The 27,151-nt window shown below is 40.0% G+C and overlaps 2 protein-coding genes across 3 annotated transcripts in view; one reads left to right on the plus strand and one right to left on the minus strand.

Annotated features, from left to right (window-relative positions):
• Window positions 1-21,578, plus strand: part of ptpa (protein phosphatase 2 phosphatase activator) — a 29,259-nt gene extending 7,681 nt beyond the window's left edge. The window contains exons 3-10 of one of the 2 annotated variants that reach the window (XM_037533436.1): window positions 238-324; window positions 466-591; window positions 1,362-1,479; window positions 2,630-2,729; window positions 3,014-3,138; window positions 4,613-4,713; window positions 10,065-10,172; window positions 19,783-21,248. In XM_037533436.1, the coding sequence (XP_037389333.1) occupies window positions 238-324; window positions 466-591; window positions 1,362-1,479; window positions 2,630-2,729; window positions 3,014-3,138; window positions 4,613-4,713; window positions 10,065-10,172; window positions 19,783-19,857 (840 nt within the window). In that variant the 3' untranslated portion in view covers window positions 19,858-21,248. Of the gene's footprint in view, window positions 1-237; window positions 325-465; window positions 592-1,361; window positions 1,480-2,629; window positions 2,730-3,013; window positions 3,139-4,612; window positions 4,714-10,064; window positions 10,173-19,782 lie in introns of both variants that reach the window. The other variant, XM_017697830.2, reaches the window with a different exon arrangement.
• A 2,993-nt stretch (window positions 21,579-24,571) lies between these two features.
• ier5l (immediate early response 5-like) lies at window positions 24,572-26,934 on the minus strand. Its single transcript, XM_017697843.2, has one exon. The coding sequence runs from the start codon at window positions 26,754-26,756 to the stop codon at window positions 25,887-25,889; it is 870 nt and encodes a 289-aa protein (XP_017553332.1). The 5' UTR covers window positions 26,757-26,934; the 3' UTR covers window positions 24,572-25,886.
• Window positions 26,935-27,151: the final 217 nt, after the last annotated feature.

Consider the following 27,151-nt stretch of genomic DNA (forward strand, 5'->3'; position numbering starts at 1 on the left):
TAAGTTTGTGACTCCTTCCCCCAATCCAAGGTCTGGTGTTTTGTTTGCATTTTGAAACTTGCTTTCCCGAAATTGCTTTCCACAACCTGTCAGATGACTCATAGCAAAATGGTTCCATTTGAGTTGTTACCTAACTGTAAGATATTCTTCCACTAGACATACTCATTACTACTTTTGGTTGAATCATTCTGAAATCAAGTTTCTGAGATTTTATCTGAGTTTCTCCTAAATTTGTAGGCGTATGCAGACTACATGGGATTCATTCTGACTCTGAATGAAGGAGTGAAAGGAAAGAAGCTCACATGTGAATACCCAATTTCAGAGGTAAGAGCAAAATCAGTTTATCAGTTTTCTTCCGTCCTGTTACAGGCAGAACTGTGCAGGCCCAAGTTTAAAAGCCATGGTGGTCCTTTTTCTTCATTAAGAAATATGTTGTTCCCCCCCCCCCCCATCTGTCCCTATAAGACAGTGGAGAAGCTGCTGTCACTGTTGGGGACCTTAGATCGTTGGATAGATGAAACGCCACCTGTAGACCAGCCCTCACGCTTTGGCAATAAAGCTTACCGTACTTGGTATGCCAAACTAGACCAGGTACAGACTGTGTGTGTGTGTGTGTGTGTGTGTTTGACTCCCATATACATTAGAGATCTACTGATGACACCATTCTGTATTTAATAACGTGAAGTCACTTAGCCACCACATTGGTACTCACGGAACAATTGTCTATGGTCATGTAAACGTCCATCGAGATGTCTTCATGTAAGAATTCTCTCACAAGATTCAGTTATAATAAAAATGCTGAGGTGTGCAAGGCATTCCTGTAGCAGTATCCATTTAAAGGCTTGTCGCAAGACATTTGAGGGTGGGTGATATGATATTTCACAGCAATTGAAATTTTCTGAGTACACAATTTCCAGTCAATGAGTACTTTTCTTTTTCAGGATATATTTATGAGAAGAACATGAATAAGATGAAAAAGTGAAAATAAGTGAAAACAGGAGTTTCAGAAACTGATTGATCAATTTAACAATTTAGCTGGTAACTAATCGAATGGAGTGTGGGCTCTAATTATGTTCTCTGCAGAAAAATGCCTTAAAGAAAGACTTTTTAAAAATGTGCACATATCAAAAGTGTATGGCGATACGTGGGGGTAGTATTTGCGTGAGGGGTTCAGTAATAAGATAAGATTTAGGTCTCTAATATGTATGTCTATGGTTTGATACTTTTTTGTATAATGTGATTGTCTTCCATATCAGCTTAGTGTACTTCCTTATGGACTGATTCTTGTGCAGCGTTAATGGGGTTATGTTAATTTTGAGAACTCACAACTACTGTGTAAAATGAAGAAACTGTGTGTCTAGGAGGCTGAGAATCTAGTCTCTGCAGTTCTTCCATCTGATCTCAGTGCTGCTGCTCCAGAAATCGCTGTATATCTGAAGGAGGCTGTAGGCAACTCTACCAGGATTGACTATGGCACAGGTGCGCATGTATGTGTGTGTACATACAAACTAAACCACTGAAATATTTGTCTTTTCAGATTTGCAATGTAAGAAGCCTTTTTCTTTTCTTTTTCTGTGTTTGTGTTTATTTGTACATTTCTTCTTCAGCTCTCATTTTGTATTTATGTATTTTAATTAACCCTATGACTTCATATAGTTTAAAAAAGGCACTTAACTTTCCTTTACATATTTTTACCCCCTTATTTAGAAAAGTTTATCATACAAGTGCTCTATAAATAGTCACTATGTCATTTTATTATTGTTGTATATTCTTCTGCATTCTGATTAGCTTTGAATGTTTTTACATCGTCCATTATCAAGGTCCTTTTAGGTCATGTCACATGCACAGGAACAAAACTTATTTCATTTCAAAGCTGCAAACATGCATGACTTAATGGGGAATTTCATCTACGTTTCAGAGTTTCTGCTTAATTCAATCACTGCAATGTAAAGAAAATCATCTTTACACTACAGTGGTGGTTGAGGAACCAAGGGCCATGATGTCTGCAGTGCAAATATAGCTGTATTAGTAGTAGTAGTAGTAGTAGTAGTAGTAGTAGTAGTAGTAGTAGTAGTAGTAGTAGTAGTACCAGTACCATCCAAAATGACCAGTATATAATAAATGTACCTTTGTATCATTAAAGTGTTAAGAAATCTACATCGAGGTCTCAGGAATCAGGCAGTGTATTCTTAAACATGTCTTGTAATAACTTTTTTAATAAGATTTTAGAGGCATAAAACTCTTTGATTCCTTTCACCACTGCTTTGAACAGTTCTGACTTTGTACGTGGAGAAACTCACATCACCACTCTGAATGACTGCCTGTTTATATCTTATTGATTTAATGGGAAAAAACCCAAAACATTTGATAAATCAGTGGAATTCCCCTTTAACTGAACTGTAATAGAAACATATTTTTGTAGCTCCACTGGGGGGCACTGTTGAAACAAAAATGCTACAAACCCTCTCTCTGGCCCAGTAAACAACTGCAAGACCCAATGAATATTTAGATTGTTCACCTTTTTTCCATTGTCTTCTGTCTGTGGTGTTAATAGTGTGTGAAATGTATAGACTGTCATTTTTGCATTGCCAATACTTATATTTGTATTTATATTTGTGTGGGTTTGCAGGTCACGAAGCTGCCTTTGCAGCATTCCTCTGCTGTCTTTGCAAAGTGGGAGCTCTTCGAGTGGAAGACCAGTTGGCCTTAATATTTAAAGTATTTGACAGGTTAGCTATTGTACAAAAATATAAATTGTATTTTTTTTTCTCTTTATGATCTGCTATTTCATCAGTAGTCAATGCTGCTGTTCCTAATATGCACAAGCATTTACATAAGTGTACTTGGGAATACACTTAGGTACATGACCATTTTGTTCTAACGCTTTTGTTTGGTAACAAGCAATTAGAAGCATATTAACTGCTTGGACAGTGAGTATTGGGGTTGGCAGTGTGAAAAATGCTGCATGTAATGCACATTTACATGTAAATGAGCTTTGAGCTAATGGGTGCAGGTATCTGCAAGTGATGCGGAAGCTGCAGAAGACGTACAGGATGGAGCCGGCGGGCAGCCAGGGCGTGTGGGGGCTTGATGACTTCCAGTTTCTGCCCTTCATTTGGGGCAGCTCCCAGCTTATAGGTAATTCTTCTGCTGCAGTTTTACTTCCAGTGTTGTTGTTTCACTGTCTTTAATCTCTCCTTGTGGTAAAGAGTGGTGGATAGAGAGTAACGATATATTTGCCATCATGCATTTTAGCAATTTCTACTATATTACGCTACTGTGTGCATGTGCACACTGAAACAGATGTCTAGTTAGACAAAATCAGGTGTAGAGTCAAGCAAAGCTACAAATTTTCTTGAGCCAAAATACAAACATTACTTACATGTTAAAAGTTAAATGTTACAAGATGTATTGTTTTTATGCTTTCTTTCATTTTTATGAATATTTGCCCATGCTTGTTGCAACATAATGTGGTTGTGAAATCTAATGACTGGAAAATGATTGCAGTCAGCATAAATGTGATCATATCAAATAATTGCAATTACGTGACTGTAATAATTATGACAGGTCTAGATACAGGTGCAAATAGCCATTATTACTATAATCAATTAATTGATTTGACCAATAATCTAATCTAACTATTCACTATGTCTTGTCACTGTGCTGCCATTCAAAGTTTCTTACCTTAACTTTTATCAACAAAGCAACAAACTCTTATCCCCCTACGCTTCCCATTGTGCACTGTCAGTCTCTCACATTGACCATATTATTATATGAAGATTATAGAGTGCTTTTGTTGTTTGGTGTTGACTTTGCAGGTTGAGCTGAACGGTTTGGGAAAAACATCTCATTGTGAATTATCTGACCATGTTGTAACATTATGTAATAGTTTCTATAAATTAAGCTCCAGGCCTTTTTTCCCCGCCAAGAACACCAGTCTATTTTTAACTTGTGTCTTGAACACAAAGTAGTGTGCCAGAATACCAGGTCACAATCACTGTTTTCAAAGGTTCATTTTCTCCAATTGTGAAGACTGTGTTGAAGAATGTAGGATATAATCAAAGTTACAGCTTTTGCGATATGAAAATTGCAGTTTCAGATTGCAGTTTTGATATAAAAACGATTAATTATTCAGCCTCAGCTACAACCCTAAGGAGCATTTTTATTTCAGAATAAGACATGCCTGGGAGGGTAAATGAACTATAACAGCTCTAATTTGGTCAGTTGTAATTCTCAAAGTGTCTGTACTGACCAACAAACTGAAACAATAGAAAAAGACATACAAACTTAATTGTTGTGTTTACCAGCACTTGTAATATCTGAGGGTTGTGTTTTAGTCTTGCTATGTGTCAGAAAGATCATATTAGGCCTTGACTGTTGGGGGGTAAAGGTAGACACCTGCTGGTGGCAATGAGGAATCGCATGGAGTGGTGTGTGTGTGTGTGTGTGTGTGTGTGTGTGTGTGTGTGTGTGTGTGTGTGTGTGTGTGTGTGTGTGTGTGTGTGTGTGTGTGTTTTTCCCCTCCTCCCATGGTGTGCCCTCTGAGAGTGTTATTTTTTTTCCATGGTGTGTCCTCTGAGTGTGTATTGTTTCTCTCCCTGTATCTGTTTAGACCACCCAACCCTAGAGCCCAGGCACTTTGTGGAAGAGAAGGTGGTGAATGAATACCACCAGGACTACATGTTCTTGGAGTGCATCAAGTTCATCAATGAGGTGTGTGCACAAATGAGTGTGTGAGTTTCTCTTTCTCTTTCTCTTTCTCTCTCTCTCTCTCTCTCTCTCTCTCTCTCTCTCTCTCTCTCTCTCTCTCTCTCTCTCTCTCTCTCTCTCTCTCTCTCTCTCTCTCAGGTGATGTCTCCTTTTAGCAGGACACCAAGCAGAACACTCTAAATAAGATATCAAGACAACTGAGGGAAGAAAAAAGGTTATGGACATTAGACTGAATGTGAAGAGAGGTTTTTTTCCAGAATGGAAAGAGAAGGCAAAGTTTGTCACTCAAAAGTTTTTCACTATGCTGTAGCGATATTTCCAGGCTATGTCTCAGGTTAACTGTAGTCAGCAAATGAGGAAGATTCCTTGTTTTCTCTAATTAACAGGCTCTTTGTATTTTCTCAGGCTGGCCTGTATAACGTGAATATTCGTAAGGTTGATCAAAGTATTCATTTGTTACATTGGTATTTATCTTTAAGATGGTTTAGCTGGATTCATGCCAGGCGTCCACATTAACTTGCTTTAGAGTGCAACAAATTGCACCACTTTCCATGTGGCTGCTGAAGCTGAAGGGGCAAGGAGGGCAAGAAATCATATGTGGGAGCTAAGCCTGAGTGATAGGGCAGTGGAATTGGATATTGTCTATGATTAACAGGTAACCCGATGACAGTACCTAAAGGGAAAAAGTCGCTGTGTTGGAAGACTAACATACCGTTTCATAGCTTGCTAAATAAATCTGCAATTTTTTTTTTTTTTTTGGCTAGAATTTTGCTATGTCTTCCACAGATCTTCCATATCTACATATTTAACTTTACATTAAGTTCAGCTTGAGTGCATAGAATCAAAAATAAATGCTGGGGTGCTTTGGAAATACAGCTTGCTTTAGTGTCATTCACTGCAGGAGATCTACCAAACTAAAGTGTATGGAGATAATTTTGTGCCTAAATGTTTGAGAGAAGGTCATGATGTTTCAGAGAGGAATGTTACAGTTTGAAAGGACAGCGGAGCTCTGAGAGTACAACTAATGCAACTTGAATAAAGTAAATGCCTTTGGATTTGCTCAACAAAACACTCTGGTTTTCAACATATATTCAATAGAATACACTACAAAGACAAGATGTTTAATTTACAAACGGATAAACTTTATTGGCTTTTGCAAATATTCAATCATTTTTAATTTCATGCCTACAGCACGTTCCAAAGAAGTTGGGACAGGGGCAACAAAAGACTGGGAAAGTTGAGGAATGCTCAAAAAACACCTGTTTGGAACATTCCACAGGTGAACAGGTTAATTGGAAACAGGTGAGTGTCATGATTGGGTATAAAGGGAGCATCCCTGAAAGGCTCAGTCATTCACAAGCAAGGATGGGGCGAGGTTCACCACTTTGTGAACAACTGCGTGAGCAAACAGTCCAGCAGTTTAAGAACAATTTTTCTCAACATGCAATTGCAAGGAATTTAGGGATTTCATCATCTACAGTCCATAATATCATCAAAAGATTCAGAGAATCTGGAGAAATGTCTGCAAGTAAACGACAAGGCAGAAAACCAACATTGAATGCCCTTGACCTTCGATCCCTCAGGCGGCACTGCATTAAAAACCGACATCATTCTGTAACGGATATTACCACATGGGCTCAGGAACACTTCAGAAAACCACTGTCAGTGAACAAAGTTTGTCGCTCCATCTACAACTCTGCCATGCAAAGTGAAAGCCATATATCAACAACACCCAGAAACACCGCCGGCTTCTCTGAGCCCAAGCTCATCTGAGATGAACTGACGCAAAGTGGAAAAGTGTCCTGTGGTCTGACGAGACCATATTTCCAAAAACAAATTGAAATCATGGACGTCGTGTCCTCCGGGCCAAAGAGGAAAAGGACTGTCTGGATTGTTATCAGCGCGAAGTCCAAAAGCCAGCATCTCTGATGGTGTGGGGGTGTGTTAGTGCCCATGGCATGGGTAACTTGCACATCTGTGAAGGCACCGTTAATGCTGAAAGGTACATACAGGTTTTGGAGCAACATATGCTGCCATCCAAGCAATGTCTTTTTCAGGGATGTCCCTGCTTTTTTCAGCAAGACAATGCCAAGCCACATTCTGCATGTGTTACAACAGCGTGGCTTTGTAGCAAAAGAGTGCGGGTACTAGACTGGCCTGCCTGCAGTCCAGACCTGTCTCCCATTGAAAATGTGTGGCGCATTTTGAAGCGCAAAATACAACGACGATGTAACACAGTGGTAAACATGTCCCTGTCCCAACTTCTTTGGAACGTGTTGCAGGCATCAAATTCAAAATGAGTGAATATTTGCAAAAAACAAAGTTTATCTGTTTGAACATTAAATATCTTGTCTTTATAGTGTATTCAATTGAATATAGGTTGAAAAGGATTTGTAAAACATCATATTCTGTTTTTATTTGTTTTACATAATGTCCCAACTTCATTGGAATTGGGGTTGTATTAACCTAATTAACGTTGGTAGTTAAACCATTTGTTTCCTACCAGAGGTTTAACGTTACCTAGCTTCAAATAAATAGCTTAACATTAATCAACCAAGCTGACGTGAGCAAGGTTTCTTTGAATGTAGCTAACAAAATCCTGTTGAAAAGTCTATAAGTCTAAAAGTCCTACCGATAGTATTCTAGTGAAAAATCTTAACTCTCTTATAGCACTTGTCTTCATAGGCTCATCTTGTTAAACCTGTAAATTTATCTTGTATAATGGCATCCTCTCTCAAACTTCATGATCTTCTCTCAAACATTTTGGCACAAAATTAACTCCATAAAAATTACTTTGATGAAAATGGCTTTGAAAATTGCTTGCAACGTGAAGTTTCTCCAGCAGAGAGTGCTATTAGTCCGCAAGTTGCCATGAGTCTACACCAGAAGGATTCACTCAAGTGAATATTTACAGTAACATTTTTAAGACAAGAAACAAGAAGTCGTTTTCAAAAAGATGTTGGGTTGTATTATTTAATGTGATTTTATTAGATTTTTATTAGAATAGTTCATGTTAAAAAAGCATGTAAACTGAAAATAGAATAGAAAGTAAGTCAGAGCTGCAGCTGACATGTATTTTTTTATTTTAATTTTTTTTTTTTTTTTTTTTTTTTTATACAACTTTTTATATTTTTTTTAGATATTGCCCAGGCCAAATGAGACTTTTTGGGATAATTGTTGGATTATTTGAAAAGTGCTCACTTTAAAATTTTATAATAAGAGGCAGGTGTATCTTTTTTAAATATACTATATGTGATTAAATCTGTCAGTCTCAGAGGCTCTGTGCTTAGAGGTACAAGAACCATCTGATATGTATTGTACTAAGACGGCTAACTTTCAGATATTCCGTTATCTACCCACACGTTCGAGTGTAGGCACTTCTGCAGTAGCAAGCAGTAACATATTCTGTACACCATAACTACAGTTAGCCTTTCACAGAATAACATCTTCTACTAATACTTTCCATTGCTTTCTTTGATGCAACACAGCATTTTCTGCTGAACGTTTTATCACACAGGTGTGGTTTTGTTGTGTCACCATTTTATTGAAGACTGACTGTACATATCTATTTTCGGGATTTTTGAAATTTAAGATCAAGTTGTGACGATTTGTTGTATATAGTACACAGACTGGTTTGGCTCTGAAAAATATGAAGTTCAGTTGTGTGTGCGTGTGTGCGTGCACTCGTTTGTGTTAGTGTGGGAGTGTGTGTTAGAAGAGAGGATAGGATGCTGCAGCTGTGGCTACAGAGTGACTCAACTTCCCAGAATGCAGAAAGGAGTGTGAAGGGTGTGTTTGGTGGGGGGGTGGGGGGGTGGGGGGGTGGGGTGTGTAGAGATGGTGAAGCCCAGAATGAACACAAAATTGCTATACACGGCAACATAATCTCTCTTTATCTCTCTCTCAGTCTCTCATCTTCCTCTTTATTTTTATCTCTTTTTTTCTAGTTATTTCTCTCGCTCTCTCCCGCTCTCTTTCTCTCTCTTTCTTTCTTTCTCTCTCTCTCTCTCTCTCTCTCTCTCTCTCTCTCTCTCTCTCTCTCTCTCTCTCTCGCACTATTGAATGTGTCTGGGCTTGTCTCTCTCTCTCTCTCTCTCTCTCTCTCTCTCTCTCTCTCTCTCTCTCTCTCTCTCTCTCTCTCTCGCACTATTGAATGTGTCTGGGCTTGTCTCTCTCTCTCTCTCTCTCTCTCTCTCTGTCTCTCTCTCTCTCCAACCTCCCCTACCCCTCTTTCTCATTCTCTCACACCCTATCTCTCTCCTTTATCTCTTTATTTCTTCATGTTTCTCCTTCTGTCTTCCCTTCTCTGTCCAGTGTTCTCCTTATGTGTCTTCTTCTCCTCTCACTTTGCTTCTCTCTCTCTCTCTCTCTCTCTCTCTCTCTCTCTCTCTCTCTCTCTCTCTCTCTCTCTCTCTCTCTCTCTCTCTCTCTGAGGGAGTTTATGTGTGGAGCACTCTACTTCTCATGAGTCATTTCCTTTCACACATGCTGTTGTGAATCACTCGCCCCCTTTGCTCTCTTGCTTTTACTCTGTGGAGGGCTGCTGGGCCCCACTGGAAAGTCCAGCCTGAGGAGGGCAGTCTGGGAAAGTTGTGTGTGTATGCGTGGACTAAAGCTACACTGCACTCCATTCATGAGCTCGTCTTTCCTTAGAGCAGCCCCCCTTGACTTTTTCCCCCACTGGCCCTTTGAATGGACTCTAAACTACAGATACTACTAATATTATTACTAACATTACTATTAGCAATAAGAGACACTTTGTTATGCTTACCTTACAGCTCTAATTACTACATACTACAGCAATTACAGCCATCACAGTCATGCAAACACATACCACTATCTTCTGACTACTATACTTACAGGGTTTTCCGTCTCAATGACCACCCATTCCTTCTGCTTTTACTTTTGCTCTTTCTGTAGTCAAAGCTTCTGAAAGTTTACCCAAGTTAGAAAAGTAATGTGCCATCGCAGTTGAATCAAACTTTGTAAAATGTTTGTTCTGTTTCCTGTAAAGTTACCATTTTGGAGATATGGTATTTGTTATGTCAGCATAACACAGCTTTTTTTTCTTCTTAGCATGTTATTCTTTGCTGTGTTGTGGAACTGTGCTATTCTTTAATTCAGAAAAGAAAACTGTAAAATGCTGAGATATTTATCTGCTTTCATGATTTTCTCATATTGATCATAGATATGGGGAGTAAGCATCAGTAAAATGGTAAATACAAACTGAATGTGATACTTTAGCTCCTTCTAACATAGCAGACTGTAAAATGTTTCTTTGTTTTATTGTTCAAGTATATTTCCTCATCTTGCACTTCTCTTATTTCACACTTTTTTCTTTTTTTTTTTTAAAGATGAAAACGGGTCCCTTTGCTGAGCACTCTAACCAGCTGTGGAACATTAGCGCTGTCCCTTCCTGGTCCAAAGTCAACCAAGGCCTTATACGAATGTACAAGGCTGAAGTAAGTATAATGTCACAATGAATACAGACACACATATAAGGCTGTCAAGCAATCAAGAAAATGATGTGCATTTTTTTTGTGATTTTTCAAATTTAGTTGCCCAAACTTTAGCATAAAAATCCATTTAAAAAGTAGTGCATTCTGTTATAGCTATATGAGTAGAGAAAAGTATGTTTTTATTACATTCAGGGCTCACATATGTCTGAGCGTGAAAATCAAGTCATTTCCATAGGGTGAATGCAGTTAATTTGCTTATTGCTGATTCATCCTTGGCTCTCCTATATGCACTGTCCAGTATTTTTTGTTTATATTTTTGTATATTTTTGTTTTGATTACTTAAGACATAGCACCCTTCAGTGATGAACAAAATCACCATTGTAGTGGTATTTCCAGCTTCTCTAGAGGTTTTATTAAGAGAGCTTTCATTGGAATACCATTTAAAAGCTGTGTTGTAATGAGAGCACTACAGTTGTGGAGTTGTATCAGCCGTGCCTGAGCAGCTGGGCTTCAGGCAGGAACTAAGGATTCTTTGAAGGGTAAAATGAGAAACACATTAATGGTGTAAATACTTTGGTACGTTGGCACATATCCATGTCATCTTTGATGGCTCTTATGTAATAGTGTGCAATTCACTGCTTCTAATTTCTTCTTGAAGTATGAGTTTTGTCATAGTCTTCACAACTAAGCACCAATAACGCGACAAACCAAATGGCTAAATTGGAGTAGTTTGAGCAGTCCCTCATCTTAATGTCTTCCAGTTTGCTATTGACGGAGCAGACGTTAAAGAGGTATGTGGAAGAAATGGCTTCCAGATCTCTTTCAGTCACTTTAGCCCACTTGCCGTGCTTCAGTCTCCTTTCGGACTGCCTACAGCACCAGGAACCTTGGCCACCTGTGTGATACAACACCATGGTCTCATCTACTAATAACAGCATGGATGATTTGTAATATTTACCAGATTCAAGCACCGTTTGATGGTCCTAGATTTGGGATGCACATACTAGACGATCTGTCATTATTTAACAATATTGGAACACAGAAAAATGACTGGCAAAATATAACAATATTCACTGGGCCCAGAAAAGCCATTGCATACACTAGTGCCGTAGATTTATTTACGTATTGTGTATTTCTGTTATTATTTTGTGTTGAAAGATATTTGAAGAGACTGGCAGAATAATAAACCACTGCCAGAAATGTTACATTGGAATTTAGTTTGACCATACTGCCCACTACTTTCTTTTTATTTATAAAAACATGTATTTAATTTTGTTGTAACATGAAATTATTCCTGTAATAACACATTTATCTAGTAGAGTAGTAAAGGGCAGCTGGCATTTTCAAACAGTGTAAAAACACTTGTAAACAAATGACAAAATGGCATTACGGGGTGTTGATACGACAGCAAAGATATGTAGTGTGCTTACTAGCAGTAAGACTCAGGCATGTTCCTCTTGGAGAAGTCGCAGCGTAATTTCGGAGAAGTTGTATTTGTGGAAACACGGTAGAATTAGGATTGTATGGCTCATTGCACTTCCTTAGGGCTGTTTTATTATGAATGTTGGGAGGTGTGGAAGAAAACTTTTAGCTGAGTTAAATCCAGACACCCTGTAAAGTTTTAGTGCTTTCAGTGTTGAGTAAGAAAGGGTTAAGCAAATGATTTGGTGTGTGTGCATTTGTGTGTGTAAAGCCCCACCCCCTCTTCCAGAGCCACATCCTGTGTTGTTGAGAGAGAAGGCCTTTTGGTCCCTCCCCTCCCTCAGCAGAGAGCTGGCTGAGGGGCCAGTCTGTCTACAAACCTCCCCACCCCCACATAGCCAACACACACACACACACACACACACACACACACACACACCCTTGCATTCCCTCTTCAGCTGCTTTAGCACTGCAGTCTTCAGTGTCTTGAGGCTGACTATTACTTAAGCTGAATTTAAGGCTCTGAAAATGTATCTTGTGGTTTATGTTGCAGAAATGTGAAAGATGTGAATAATGAATGAATAAAACTCAGGGTGTGTGATAAATCGGCCCCTGATAAATTATTTACCGATAAGAACATTGAATTATTATTGTTGGTCCCATATTGGAAATACAGCCAATAATTCCTCTTTATAGTTTTGCGGCCTAGTTTTTGTTCATGCAGGAGCATGTGGTCATTGATGACTTTATTAACCGAGGACCATATGCAAAAGTTTGAATATTTCTTGTCTAATAGCATGTTAATTGATATTCTGAATGTAAATAAGCACATCCTCTACAGGGAATTAATTGAAATAGCATTTTTACAAAAATTTTAGTGCAGTTTTTTGGTTGGTTGTTTTACATACTGAAAAAAGCTAAATGTTATTTTTTCCAATATGTTAAATTAAATGTTAAGCAAATGAATAGTAATTATGTATTTAAATGTCCCAAAGTGTGTTCTGTGTAGAGGATGTGTATAAATTTTCATTTAGAACATCAATAAAATGTGTAAAATTTTGCATACAACAATTTATTCAGTGATCGTCTTTGACGATACTTGAAGCTGATATTCAGCGTTTTGCCAGTTATTGGAATCGGCATATGAACTAGCTTCCTTACCAATAAAAGTGCTTTTTTTATTTTTGCAAATATTTGACCACAATAAAAAAATTTAACTCAGTGCTCTGCCCACAGTCTTACTTGATTGCTTGAAATGTAGATGATCAAATACAACCAACCAGCGCTTCTACAGTTTGTTTACATGTCCCACCCCCTCTTAGAGTAAATCCATTCAAAAGTGCTTTTTGGTTTTGTGGGACATGCAGGAGGAAATGAAGGAGCACCTGCTTCGCTCTCACAGCAAGAGGAAAGGTAAAAATGTCCCAGTTGAACAATGTGGTTGGCAAAATGCTCAATACACTCGGCCATGTAAAATTCACTCACTCTAGCCAAAGAAACATGACTTGTGTATGCAGCTCGAGCCCTAACCATAACATCATGTGTTTGGTGAGAATGAGGTTTCTGTGTGTGGGAGTAGACGGTATATTCTAGGAGTGGAAATATCTTGGCAGCTCACGATTTGATTCGATTACAGTTCAAAGGGCTGCGATATGATTATAAAATGAATATCAATACATCTTTTTTTATATACAGAATTTCTTTTTTTTCACTGTGTGAGGACTTGGTACTTTTAAAGCAAAGTATTTGTAATGATCCATAATGAATTTACTTCCAATATCTTTGGAAGTCATGTGGCAAGTAAACTAGAAGGCTCTCATTCACTGCTCTTGTTTGGAGCACGAGACACAGGCTGCCACTCATCTGCGAAAAAATGCACTGTTACGGTGACGTAAGATCCAGTGGCAGTAGATGTTGATACAGCACATGTTACAGCTGTTCTATCCGTTTTCTTTTATACATTTTTTTTTGTTTTTATTTTGTAACTTTTTGGTCTCGTAGAGTGTGGGGATCGCTGTGTCGCTAAATTATCTTTGAGACTGGATGCTGCATCTTGGTTTAAAAGTGTACAGCATAGTAGGAAAGCCCTGGTTCTCAAGGACCTAGAACTGGCATGCAGACTGTATATCACACAGCAACGCAATCTCACCTGGCCAGTAGCTAACGAAAAGGCAAAGAAAGAGATTTAAGATGAACATTTGGAGACAAATGGACTTATTCACATTTATAATCTGCGCAGTTGGTTTCCTGGAGCTTTAAACCTGGAGTGAGAGACTGTCAAACACTAAGAAGTTGTGAAGATGAAGTCAGCTTCTTGTTAGAATTGTCCCGTTACACTTTAAAGGGTGCCGCATTTACATTCTGGTGCCTCAAGCAGAATTTAAGGTGGAGCAAGAAAATTCGAACAAGAAGCTAGAGAAAGAGAAGCTGACTTCAGCCTCATAAAACAGTCGAACATTGAGAGACATTTTATAAGAAACTGTTTAAGGAAAAGTTTTCTGGCGGAGATGGAAAGAATGCATTTATAGCTAAAGCTTAAAGCAGAGCAAAGTAAATCTGCGTTTTTGTTTATATTTTTAGCCTATACTAGGACATCAGCACATACTGAGACATATTGTACATTAAATGTTGTGGCTTCCAAGGTGGTTTGATTTCTGTTGAATATGGCTCTTCTTAACATTTGGGTTGTCAACTCCTGACCTAACCTACTTTTTTAATGCAGAGGGTGGTGGTTGAATTACTTGCACTTCCAGATGTGTTTTTGTTATGTGCACATCACAGAGTGTCTGGGCGCTGCACTTCTGCACTTTCAAGTTCCGCCTTTTGCGTTCCGTCAACATTACATTATAAAATAAAATTTAGAAAATTGATTTTTGACATTTGTGAATCGATTGAGAATCGTTCACGTCCAAATCGCGATGCATCTAAGAATCGAATTTCCCCCCACCTGTACTGTATTCTGTAGTAGTTTCAACGTGTTCAGAAAGTGTGATGGCTACAACAGAACTTCACTGGGTGATTGCTAATTGTGCAGACCAGCCTCCAGAAAGCAGTAAATTATTTGTAACATTGTTTTACTTTTGATAAAGTTACATGTAAATTCTGGTCAACTTAATTTCTATTTGTGCTATTTTAAAGTACAGACAGCTGCAGCTTGCTAACATTACCTTCACTACTGTGCTTGGACTGAACAGGCCATTTCCATCGAATCATACAGTGCAGTATACCTTTTATGTATTCAACGCATGCAACTACTGTTCATCTCATCCCTTTTTTTGAGCTCCATTTTTCTTACAAATGTCAGGGACTATTTAATGTCATCAAGCGCTATTCAAGTTCTTTATTTTATCTGGTTATCATCTTAAAGATAACTTGCCAAATGTTACCAAAAAGTTACCATTTTGTACCTGCCTAAAACTCTTTATTGCTTGTAATATTCTAATGGTTACTTAATGTAAGTTCTAAGAATTGCATTCTTGTAATTTCTTACACTACAAACATAAAATTCATGGTAAATTGATATCGACTCCAATTGTCGTTTATCGATGTCCTTTGATAAATTGATTATTGTTATCAGTATTGGCCCCAAATATATATATATATATATATATATATATATATATATATATATATATATATATAGGTCAATCCCTACTTAACGCTTAGTATATAATATATACAACACTATGGTAATGTCGTAGGTCATCTGAGGAAATGTTATGTAAAGCCAGTTATATGGGCCATAACTTTAGAATTAATACATTAATTATTATGTTTGTGAGTGTGTTTAGCTTTAACCATTTACAGCCCTCCAAGGAAGTGCAGCGTTTACAGTTGCCATCTAGTTCAGATAAGTGGCAGGAGTGCACAGAGAAGTATGGAATCAAAACCTGTGCCATCTTTATTGTTATTTCAACCGAGATGTCAGTTACTTTTTGAAATTCTGCTTACTTTTTACGGCATCTATTTTTGCACAATACACTATACTTTTGAGCCAACATAATGATGAACCTCAGGGGGCTTGAAACCTTTATTGCTAATTTGAATAAAGTACAGTGCAAAAGTCAGGGACTACCTTATTTATGTAATTTCCAGTCAAAACAGCCATTAAGTACAAGTTATTTGTTTTTGACTTCACGAAACAATGCAGGAAACAGAAATTTGACAAATCAACAACTAAGCATAACCAGTAAACATCTCTAAAGTTCAGTCTAAGAAGTTGGCTGCGTTCTGTGCTTCTCACAATCCAAGTAGCGTCAAGCACATGCATTGATTTTGAGGTCTGGGCTCTCAAGTATTCAGTCTATTGTTCTGAGAACAGCAGCAGCTTCGTTGCTTGATGAGAATGTTTTGCATATTAAAATTTTGTTTGTACTTATCAGCATTCAGGATGCCTTCAATCAAAAACAAAGCACCACCTCCAGACATAGTTTGAACAGTCTTTCATTGCTTCACCAGCCTGCATACTGCCTTCTGCTACTTCCAATAAATTATTTTCAAATTCAAATTTAGACTTATCGGTTTGTAAACCCTTACTCTGCACCTCAAATGTCCAGTTTTGTTGTCTCCTATTCTCACTAACAGCTCTTCTTGAGAGCTTCACATTCTTTCAGGCCCATAGGATTGAGTTGTGTTCTCACAGTGGGAAAAATGGACAGAAACATTTGTGTTTTTCTTTTTCCAGGTCTGAAGCAAAAGTGTCTCATAATCATATTTTGAACTCCAGTTTTGGAAACTTCTCTTTTTCCGTTTTTCTTTCACTTTCCCCTTCCCGTTTCCCCTATGCAAGTGGATTATGTTACATCTAATCTCCTTTTGCCATTTTAGATGCACATAAGACAAATTTGTAAGGTAGCTAATGAGTGTTTGGGTTGTTGCTTGTGTGAATGTTTGTATCCTTTTGGAGGGTCAAATAAAGCCAGTGACACATTACGGTGCACATTTTTGTGACAGTAGGGTACACAAAATTACAGAATAGACTAATTAAATACTGATATATTAAACAATATAGTGTTCTCTGACCAACACAGTACTGCTGATGTCCATAAGAATCCACATTTTTGGAAAATGCAAATACATCTTTTGTTCTGTAAACATTCTAGTAGTCCAGATATGTTTTTGAGGTACAAAACCCCTTCAGCCTCTTAATATTAGCCCAAATTTGTGCTGTTCTCTCTCTATGGTCTCCGATAATATTTACAGTTTCAAGAAAATAGATAACATGTAATGCTTTACCAAAGGAGCAAACGTTAATTCCCCACTAACAGGAAACACATTCCATACACTTGATTCACTGGTTGCAGTCAAGGCCACGTGAACAGGATGTGCGGGAGTGGGACATGGCTTTAAATGTACTGAATGGGTAGCTGTGTGATGCTATGTCATTTCCCCCCAGCGGATACATCATCAATGTTGGCAAAGTGGACTTTTTTTTAATTTATTTTTTTTTTTATCTTAAAACTTAATTTAAATCCGAACATGGTTAAGTCAGTGTAACCCAATTTCAGTGTGTCTGCAATTATCAATTATCTTGGTTAAAGGGGGCGTTGATACTGCCTTTCAAGATGTGACGTATTAAAGCTAATCACCGTTTTTCTCACAGTGAACAAAGTGTTTAACGTTTAAAAGTTGAGACTTTTAAGTGCTTTTATTATATAATGCTATTCATAGTAATTGAGTAATTACAGAATTAAACCAGCCATTAGGGGTGTAGTTTGTGTACTTCTGGTGCCGGTCCCAAGCCTGGATAAATGGTGAGGGTTGCATCAGGAAGGGCATCCGGCGTAAAACTTGTGCCAAAACTATCATGCGGATCACAAATATGATTGCCATACCGGATCGGTCAAGGCCCAGGTTAACAATGACTGCCTCCGGTGCTGTTGACCAGCAGGGTGCCGGTGGAAATTGGATTACTGTAGGTTGAAGACCATCAAAGAGGAGAGGAGGAAGGCGGGTTAGAAGGCAGCGAGAGAGAAGGAAAGGCAGGAGTGTGGAGGTTAAAGTAGGGACTCTGAACATAGGGACAATGACTGGTAAAGGCAGAGAGCTTGCAGACATGATGGAGAGAAGGAAGGTAGATATTCTGTGTGTCCAGGAGACCAGATGGAAAGGAAGCAAGGCCAGGAACATTGGAGGTGGATTCAAACTGTTCTATCATGGTGTAGAGAGGAAGAGAAATGGAGTAGGGATAATCCTAAAGGAACAGCTTGGGAAACGTGTTCTGGATGTAAAGAGAGTGTCAGACAGGATCATGAGCCTGAAGTTGGAGGTTGATGGTGTAATTTTGAATGTGGTCAGTTCATATGCACCACAGGTTGGTTGTCAGTTAGAGGAGAAAGAGGAATTTTGGAGTTAGATGGATGAAGTGAAAGATTGTGTCCCTAGAGAGGAGAGATTAGTGATTGGTGCAGACTTCAATGGACATGTTGGTGAAGGGAACAGAGGGGATGAAGAGGTGCTGGGTGTGTATGGTGTGAAATTCAGAAATGCGGAAGGTCAGATGGTTGTAGATTTTGCAAAGAGAATGGAAATGGCTGTGGTGAACACGTATTTTCAGAAGAGGGAAGAACACAGGGTGACATACAAGAGTGGAGGCAGGTGCACACAGGTGGATTATATCCTTACCAGGAGATGCCACCTAAAGGAGATTGGAGATTGTAAAGTGGTACCAGGGCAAAGTGTAGCAAGGCAGCATAGGGTGGTTGTCTATAGAATGAGATTTGAAACAAAGAAGAGGAAGAGAGTGAAGACAGAGCCAAAGATTAGATGGTGGAAGCTGAAGGAGGAGGATGGTTGCATGCAGTTCAGGGAAAAATTGCAACAGGCTCTTGGGGGCAGTGAGGAGCTACCTGAAGAAAGGGAAACTACAGCTAAGGTGGTGAGAGAAACTGGCAAAAATGTGTTGGGTGTTTTGTCTGGTCAGAGGAAAGAAGACAAGGAAAGTTGGTGGTGGAATGAGGAAGTCCAGGAGAGTATTCAGAAGAAGAAGGCAGCTAAGAAAAAGTGGGATAACCAGAGAGATGAAGGAAGTAGGCAGGAGTACTGTGAGGCTAGTCGCATAGCTAAAAGAATGGTGGCAAAGGCAAAGGCTCAGGCCTGGGTGGATACGGGTGTCGGGAATGATGTGTAACAGAAGGATAGCAGCAAGAGTGAAAGGGAAGGTTTACAAGACAGTAGTGCGTCCTGCTATGATGTATGGTTTGGAGACTGTGGCTCTGTCTAAAAGACAGGAGGCTGAGCTGGAGGTGGCGGAGATGAAGATGCAGAGATTTTCGTTGGGAGTGACAAGGATGGACAAGATTAGAAATGAGCAGATCAGAGGGACACTGAAGGTGGAGCAGTTTGGAGATAAAGCCAGAGAGGCCAGGTTGAGATGGTTTGGACATGTGTTGAGGAGGAATAGTGGATATATTGGTCAAAGAATGTTGGAGATGGAGCTGCCGGGTAGAAGGAGAAGAGGTAGACCTCAGAGGTTTATGGATGTAGTGAAGGTGGACATGGAGATGGTTGGTGTAAAAGTAGAGGAGGCAGTGGATAGGGCAAGATGGAGGCAGATGATCCGCTGTGGCGACCTCTAAAGGGAGCAGCCGGAAGAAGAAGAAGAAGAGTAATTACAGAATTACTACTAGGGATGCAACATTACAGGAATTGTGGGCTGATATCCAATATATTTCATGGACATATCTGCCAACACTGTAAACATTAAGGTTACAATTACAGTAAAATTGCACAGAGTATCACCTTAATATTCTGCTTTTCCAGTGTACAGTAAATACAACATAAAATGTCATTTTTTAAAAAAAAATTTTTTTAAGGAAATTGCCGATACCACTATGATTCTGACATCATTTTACACCCTCATGAATTGTGTAGTTAAATATTGAATTACATTTACATTGTACATACAGTCTGTATTGACACTGACCTTTTCATCAAAATCAAATTATAATTAAATATATCTTCTATTCTTCTCACAAACACAAGTGTGGTGTAGATTGAACGTTCAGAACCTGCAGTTTTGACTGAATATTTCTGCTTGTTTGAGTGAGCTATGAGAGAAAAAAAATATTTGTGTTGAATTACAACATTCCTTCCTGATTGCTGCTAGTATATGTGACTTCTAAAGTATAAGAAAATGTAAGTAATGGCCTGTTTTTTCTCTCTCTATCTTTCTGCCTTTCCAATTCTGCAGTGTCTAGAAAAGTTCCCCGTCATCCAGCACTTCAAGTTCGGCAGTCTGCTTTCCATCCAGTCTGTGAAACCATGAATGGCAGCAGGAAGACCCAATCAAAGAGCACAACCAAAACTCAAGCCCCTGAGTAAACCACTGAATCCCCCTAGCCACAATCATCAAGCCCCAATATTTACCCATTGTTCAGAATTAATACATGTGCCTACAGTCCAAATCCTACTTCTAACACCAAGTTAGCATGGCTGCCACCCTAATGATGGAATTTGTTTTGCTGAAATTTCTGAATTTCCCTGCAGGCTGGAAACAGAGTCCTCCCTCCCCCCTCTAAAAAAAATCACAGTGCTCTGTTCTAGGCCTAAGTATAGTCCATGGCGCAATAAGACTCATGTGCTGATTCCTGATCTCCAGCGTTCTTATTTATTTATGTAAATGTACATATGAAGAGTAGAGCTAGCCTGAAAGGATAAGTAAAGGCTTGGTTTTGGTCTTGATGTGGAAGAAACAGGCACTTTGTCAATTTTCCCCATTTAGAGTGTATAATGATCATTGACAAATGGATGAATTGTGTGGGTGTGCACGCACATCTGTCTCAAAAGGACAGTTTTGTGATTTGTATGGCTTTATTGACTTGTACACCACTTGCTGAAGCCTGTATTTGCTGTGAATGTACGTATGTTATGCTCATGTGTCATTTTGTCACTGTATGGCATTAATAACCTGCCTTTAGTTTTACATGTTTGTAATGTTTATTTCTTGCAAAGTTTGAATTATTACAGCTGAGTGCTTTGGCTGTACCTTTAATGTAGAACCCCCGAAAGAAAAAAAAAAGGTGCGATAAATGAAAACCCATCTTGTTGCCATAGTCTTCCATGGAAAAACTCAACATGGTGTAAAAATTGGGTTCACATACATTATTGCACTAAAGGAGGGTGAATTGCATCCAGATTTAATGTGTAAATAATTGGTTTTAAGGTAATCTAAGAGTTCAGCACAGATGGACCTTTCATCAAAGTTCATATTAAGCCTTGAACGGACAAAGTATAGCCACCCCATCATTCATAACGAGTTGGAACAATTCAATGTCCACTTCATTGTATTTCCACTCACTGACATTACATCTCTGTACAGTTAACTGTACAGTGTCAGTTTTCTAAGTGAAAATAAGTTAACACATCTCCTGCAGTGAACACACTTCTGCACATTTTAATGCATGGGGAGATCATTCATTGTGACCAAAAGTGCAAAACTTATGGCATATTTGATGTTTTTTTTGTTTGTTTTTGTTTTTTTTGGACCAGATGTTATTTGTATGGATTCATTTAAAGTGACACAAAGTGTAGTATATGTAGTGCTGGTACGAGATCAGGCACATCAGTGTTGCTGTCTTTTTACACATCAGCATTACCACTAGGTTGAGAGAGACTCTGTGGTCAGGAACTGACCATTGATTAAAGGCAAAAGAATAACTCGTGCATTTTCTGGATGACTTAAGGCAGAACTATACACCTGCAAGGCAGAGGTTCCTGCTGGACAATGTTTAACATCATAATGCGAACGTTTACTAAGTGAAATACTAAGAGCTATAGCTATATTTCCTGTACTGATAGTATGTAGCGTAAAGTACTCCTTGTACATCTTGTACATCTTGTAGCTAGTCTAGGGTTATGATAACACTACTGTCTAGAAAAGAAATTTCTACCAAGGCACTTGTTTTCCTGCGTAACCCGTTGTCTAGTTCTGACGCAATACCCTTGTTACCATTTCTTTCACTGAAAAATATGAGAAAATAATTCTGACTGGAGGCCTCGTCGTTGTCTTTTTTCATTCTTGTAACAAGCTGGACTCCTGAACTCTAAGGCATTAAAAAAAGTTGACAGCTTTTTTTTTTTTTCATCTCAATTTGGAAACCACAAGGTACAAAACTCCTTAAAGGGGAATTCCACTGATTTTTCAAAAAAACTTCGATATGAAATGCACTGTTCTCGACAAGCTAAACAACTGACAACACTGCTGATAGGAACCAGATGTCTGAAGCATTTTAAGGGGGATTCCACTTTTAATTCAGTGGCTGAGCTGTAAATAAAAAAACCTTCAGAGTTGTTTGATGTGAAAAGCTTCATTCTAGAGAAAGTTTCAGACTCTACAGTGGTGGTCTTGGGAACCAAGGGTCACAATGTCTACATAACAAATATAGCAGTTTTAATTACTATCCAAAACCATCAGTGAATTACACATGGCTTCTGAGTATTTCTTTTTATATGTAATGTTGCTATTGTTAAAATAATAGTATGTCAAACAAATTTTCTTTGAGGATACTTTTCCACCATGAATGTATTTTTTAAAGTGTTTCAGGCCAAAATCTTATCTCAAATATATTGTAAAACAATATATCAAGCAGCATATTTGTGGCCATTTCATGTAAAAACTTTTTGTGTGGGACCTTTTAAAGGTGTAAAATTCTTCAGACGTCTGGTTCCACCACTGTGAAAATTATGACTTGGCAAGTTTCTCTAGAATGGAGCATTTCATATCAAACTACTCCGAATGACTTTATTGCATCTTAATCATTTAATTTCACAGACATTTTGATAAATCGGTGGAATTCTCTTTTAATGCCTCTGAAAGCTCCATTGTGAAAAATGGCTATATTCACGCTGAAGACACAACAACCCCTAGGCACAGGTCACATCAGGCTTCTCTGAATGACTGTCTACATCTCGGCGACTAGATTATGAAAAAAGAGGTAGTATTCACTTTTATTTGGTCATTTCCAATTATTATTCGAAGTTATGAAGAGTACTTTCATATACCTTGGTTACAGTTTTTCCCTTCACTGTACTTGATTTGGTGGAGTCTGAATTTTTGTTGTTTTATCATGAAGAGGTGGATCATGAAGCATGTTCTATTTTTATGGCCCTTTGAGCATCTGCCCAGTCACTGTTGATGCTGGCCTGTGTTCCCACTAGAGTGGGTATCAGCTCAGCTTTTGCTGACTAATTTGGATAAAGGCAAACGATTTAATTCAGCCATTTCACCCCTCCCCCCTCTTCCCTCCCCCTGCTCCGTTGTATTCAACCGCAGGGCTCCACACTCACACCCCTGATAAAATAAGACTGGCGTGTCTCTGGTTTTAAGAAGAATCAGACGTTTAAAGTTAAATTCCACTTCAAAATATGTGAGTTTTAAGGTGTCAGTGAAATCACCTTTATGCGCCAGAGGGCTGTTGGGTTGGCGAGTGGTTAAATACATAAGGTTTTATTCACACTCACTTTAAAATATTAGGATTTTTATCCTGCTTAGGTGCAAAACGTAGAAAGAGTTTGGTCCCTTTGCTGAAAAACAAGCCGTCTACAAGGAACTGATTCGTTTTTGAAACAGTCCCATCTACGGCCACAGGGGGGAGCTCGCCACACACGGCTGAACGTAAGCCACTTGTGTACGACGAATACAATTTTCCAGAATAATAAAACTATTCCCTACAAAAACTCACGAAACGCCTTTAAATTAAAGTCAGCTGTTTGTGTGAATGTTTACTGCGCGACGATGTACGTTTATAATCGTGCGAGCAAACGTGGAAACGAAACGTCTCCTCGACGCAATTACGTCATTCTAATCTCCTTTCCCGAAACAGTAACCTGTTTATAACTTAACCTTGCCAGATTATACGACACTCAAAACACATTCGTCCCGTCCCCCGCAAAAAACACACGCACACACACTCGATACGACGCTGTTTATGTACGATTTAAAGCCTAAAGCTCCGGCTATCTTTTTAATGTCGCCCAATTTACCTGCATTTTTTGGTTTAAGTTATTTTTTATAACAGCCTGGTCGGAGTAGGTGCAGCCCCCTGTGCTCGACGCTGCTGCTGCAGCTCAAATTGAGAGGAGTCGAGAGGTTTCAGCTGGAGATGGAGGAGGAGGAGGATGGGGAGGGGTGGGGGTGGTTATGGGGGAGCAAACGGATCCGAGGTCAGCCCGAGGTGCCGCTCCATAGGCGCTCTAATACCTCCATTCATCGATTTTGAAGAACACCACCATGTGGCACACAGCAGAGATAACACAGCCTGCGAGTTTTTTTGCAAAAGTGCCTGGCTAAAAAAAAAAAACACAAGGGCTCACAGCAGCGCCCAGTACAGCACTGGTTAGAAAGTACAGCATGCAGCACTGTCCATCTCACAGTTTCTGTGCTTCAGTTGTACTGAATTCTAGTGTTTGCTTTGCATCTTGTGGCTTCAAAATATCTCTTCTCTACTTGCTTGTGAGGTCTGTTCGAAAAGTTTTGACAGGCTGCTAAACATTAAAGGTTCAAAATCAGCAGGACCCCAGAAGGCCGACACTGATGAAGGGGTAAGGTAATGTTCAGAGGTGTACAAAACTAGTCAAGTATTAGTCTGATTGGAGTAGGTCACACATCCTTCATAGTGTGGTAAAGCCCATGTGGCCTTCTTACAACTTTATCAGGTGTTTTTATGTTCTTTTTATACAGTGCTATTACTTTATTCATTTTCAAGTGTACACAACCATAGATCAACGTGGCAAATGTTAACTACCAATGAAAGCACTGCAGCAGCTGTTGCAGTAGGCCTATGAAGCAACTATGAAGTACTATTTTGTCTCTGGATGCAAAGTTTACTGTCATGTAGTGGTGTGTTAGCTGTCAGGTGTATAACAAAAGTGTTGTGGTGAGGATCTGCAGTGAGGTGGCCCAAAACTCTTGAAGCTTGCTATGAATCCACTGCTTTAGTAGTAAAGTGAGGACAAGAAGGAAGAACACAAGTCACCAGAAATGAAATTCATTTTTTATTAAGGTTATAAATTTTAAACAAATACTTTCTAAAACAGTTTTACCCGGTGATATACAATTTAATATGCACAAAAATACAAGAATACCAACAAAATATGGAGAGTACGTCTGAAAACGTCTTTAATTCAGTACACATAGTGCTTATATAATGTGAGGACTTATGGCTAACTTATGAGATTGCCTTTTTAGAACAAAAGGTCTAACATTGTAGAAAATAAAATCAAACCCACAAAACCAAGCAAATGCTGGCATCATGAATTACTGTGAAGGCTTAATCAACTTTTAAGAGAGTAAAAGGAAGGGAAATGCTAACGCTCTGGAGACCAAACAGTCAACAACGAAACAAAATCATAAACCCAAACACCTGGCTGATTAAATTCCGTCGTGCATTCTGGGAGTTGTAGTGTTAAATCATGGCCCCCAACGTTCAATGTGATGAGGCGACTGGCATAGGTGGACTACACACACGCTGGAGAGGAAACTGGTGCTTTAAGTCAGTGCAGTCAACAAAACGCACCAGGCCACTTCAAGATACAGAGAAGACAACAAGCCAGACAGAAAGAGAGGGAGTTCAAATATTGCACCTTCATTAGCCTACACGATTGCCTTACATGATATTAAAGATGTAGTCGGAAATATGCCAGTCCTCTGGAGCTTCACATGGTGTTTTTCCTGTGAGCAGTAAGTTCGACAAAGTCGTGCTGGATGGTAAATGTAGCCTAATAAAAGTATTACATACCACTCTAACGTGACTGAGAACGTGCAAAGTTAAGCTGATTTAGTTTGGATCATTTCAAACATGACATGGGTAATGTTATTTTACGAGATCTTTGTGAAAGTTCCTTGTGAGTGAAACTGAAAAGAGCAGAAAAACCAGAAAGAAACAATCCACTAGCAAACACATTCAGACTTGCCCATGTTTCGTGGTGACAGCTAGCTAGCAGTTCGCGTTTTCTGGGGGAGGGGGGGCTTTAAGGCAACGAAATTCAACTTCGTTAAGATTATTTCAGTAAGGTTAAAAAAAATCATGTTAACATTGTCTGCTTTAAAAGGACACATCCCAAGTGGTAGGTTAGCTAACTCAGGCTACAAACCACTCTTCGGCTCCTTCCCTCTTCCTAGCATTGAAACGAAACTAAACCGTGACTTAAAAACAAACAAAAACACGTTTAAATAACATCTTGCTGCAAAAATAAAGTCGATCTGTGTCTTAGACTTTTGTACAATTTCATAAAGCGTTTGTCTTCGAGTCCGGGGCTGTGTTTTTGTCTCTCACTCTCTCTTCACCACACGCGGGGTCAAAAAGCTACGATGGCTCTCGTCCAGGCGCCTAAACTAGCCAGCGCTTGCTTGCTGCAAAACTGGCCGTTAAACGCCTGCTCCAAGTCCGCCTGCCTGCTCACGAGTCCCGAGAAACCCGAGCCGAATATGGAGATCAGGTTGGAGATGTTGGCCGTGTCCAAGCAGTCCGAGCAGCAGTCCTCGAGCTTGGCTCGCTTGCACGGCGCGGGCTCCGCCGAAATGTCCTCCAGCTCGGGCGCGTAGTAGCAGCAGCTGTAGTCCGACACTTTGCGCTTTTTAGCCGGGCTGCTGCACGGCTGCAGCGGCGTGCAACAGTCCTGGTGCAAGCAGCCGTTCTCCACCGTGGTGACTACGTGCGTGTCCAGGTCCAGCACGGTCGTCTTGTTGCAGTGCGCCGGCGAGAAATCGCACGGCGATGGGGACGGCGGCAGTGGGTAAGGTTCCGCGCAGCAGCTCCGGTAGAAAAGAGCCTCGGACGGCTTGCACGCCTCCTCGGGCGTGGAGGGGGGAGAGCACGGCTGCGCTCCGCACAGGCTCGGCGGCTCACTCGCCATGCCGCCTGCGCAGCACTGCTGCTCGGCGGCTCCCACTTCCTCGCACTCGTCGGCGGCGGCCACTACGTCGAGCGGGTCGAGCTCCTGGATCTCGTTGCACACGGTCATCACCTCCTCATACTGCTGCATCCTGTAGATTTCGGCGTACTTCTCGTTCATATAGACTTGCCGCGCGTTCCTCAGCACGTAGGACACCAGCAGGTTCTTGTGCAGCTTGATGCCGCCGCGCTGCGTCCGCGAGTTGTGGATCTTACGCAGCGAGATGGAGATGAGACTCTGCGCGTCCACCGCGCACTCCGCCGCGCTGATCATGGTCTCGGGGGCTGGCTGCTTCTTCTTTTGCCCTCCGACGCCTCCTTACTCCCGAGGAAAAGCGCTCAGCTCAGTCGAAATCACGGTGTTTCGGCCAGGGGCAAAGGTTTGAGTACTGCACTCCGTGGAGAAACATTGAACCGCGCTCGTCGCTTCCAGTGCGAGCGAAAGGCGCCAGCGAGCATTTAGCTTCAAACCCGTTGCCATAGTATTTATACGGCAACGCCGTCCCCCGCCCACTTCGCCGTCGTCCAATCAGCGGGCGAAAGCGCCAGTAAGTGGCAGGCAAGTCCCGTCCACCCGCACCGAATCCGGCCAATCAGAGCGAGGCGGTTCTTCTGTGCTATTCAAATTCCAAACTGACTTTAGCAAACTGGAATGTTCTCATGAGGCGC

Source organism: Pygocentrus nattereri, chromosome 23, assembly GCF_015220715.1.
Source record: "Pygocentrus nattereri isolate fPygNat1 chromosome 23, fPygNat1.pri, whole genome shotgun sequence".
NCBI classification, from domain to species: domain Eukaryota; kingdom Metazoa; phylum Chordata; class Actinopteri; order Characiformes; family Serrasalmidae; genus Pygocentrus; species Pygocentrus nattereri.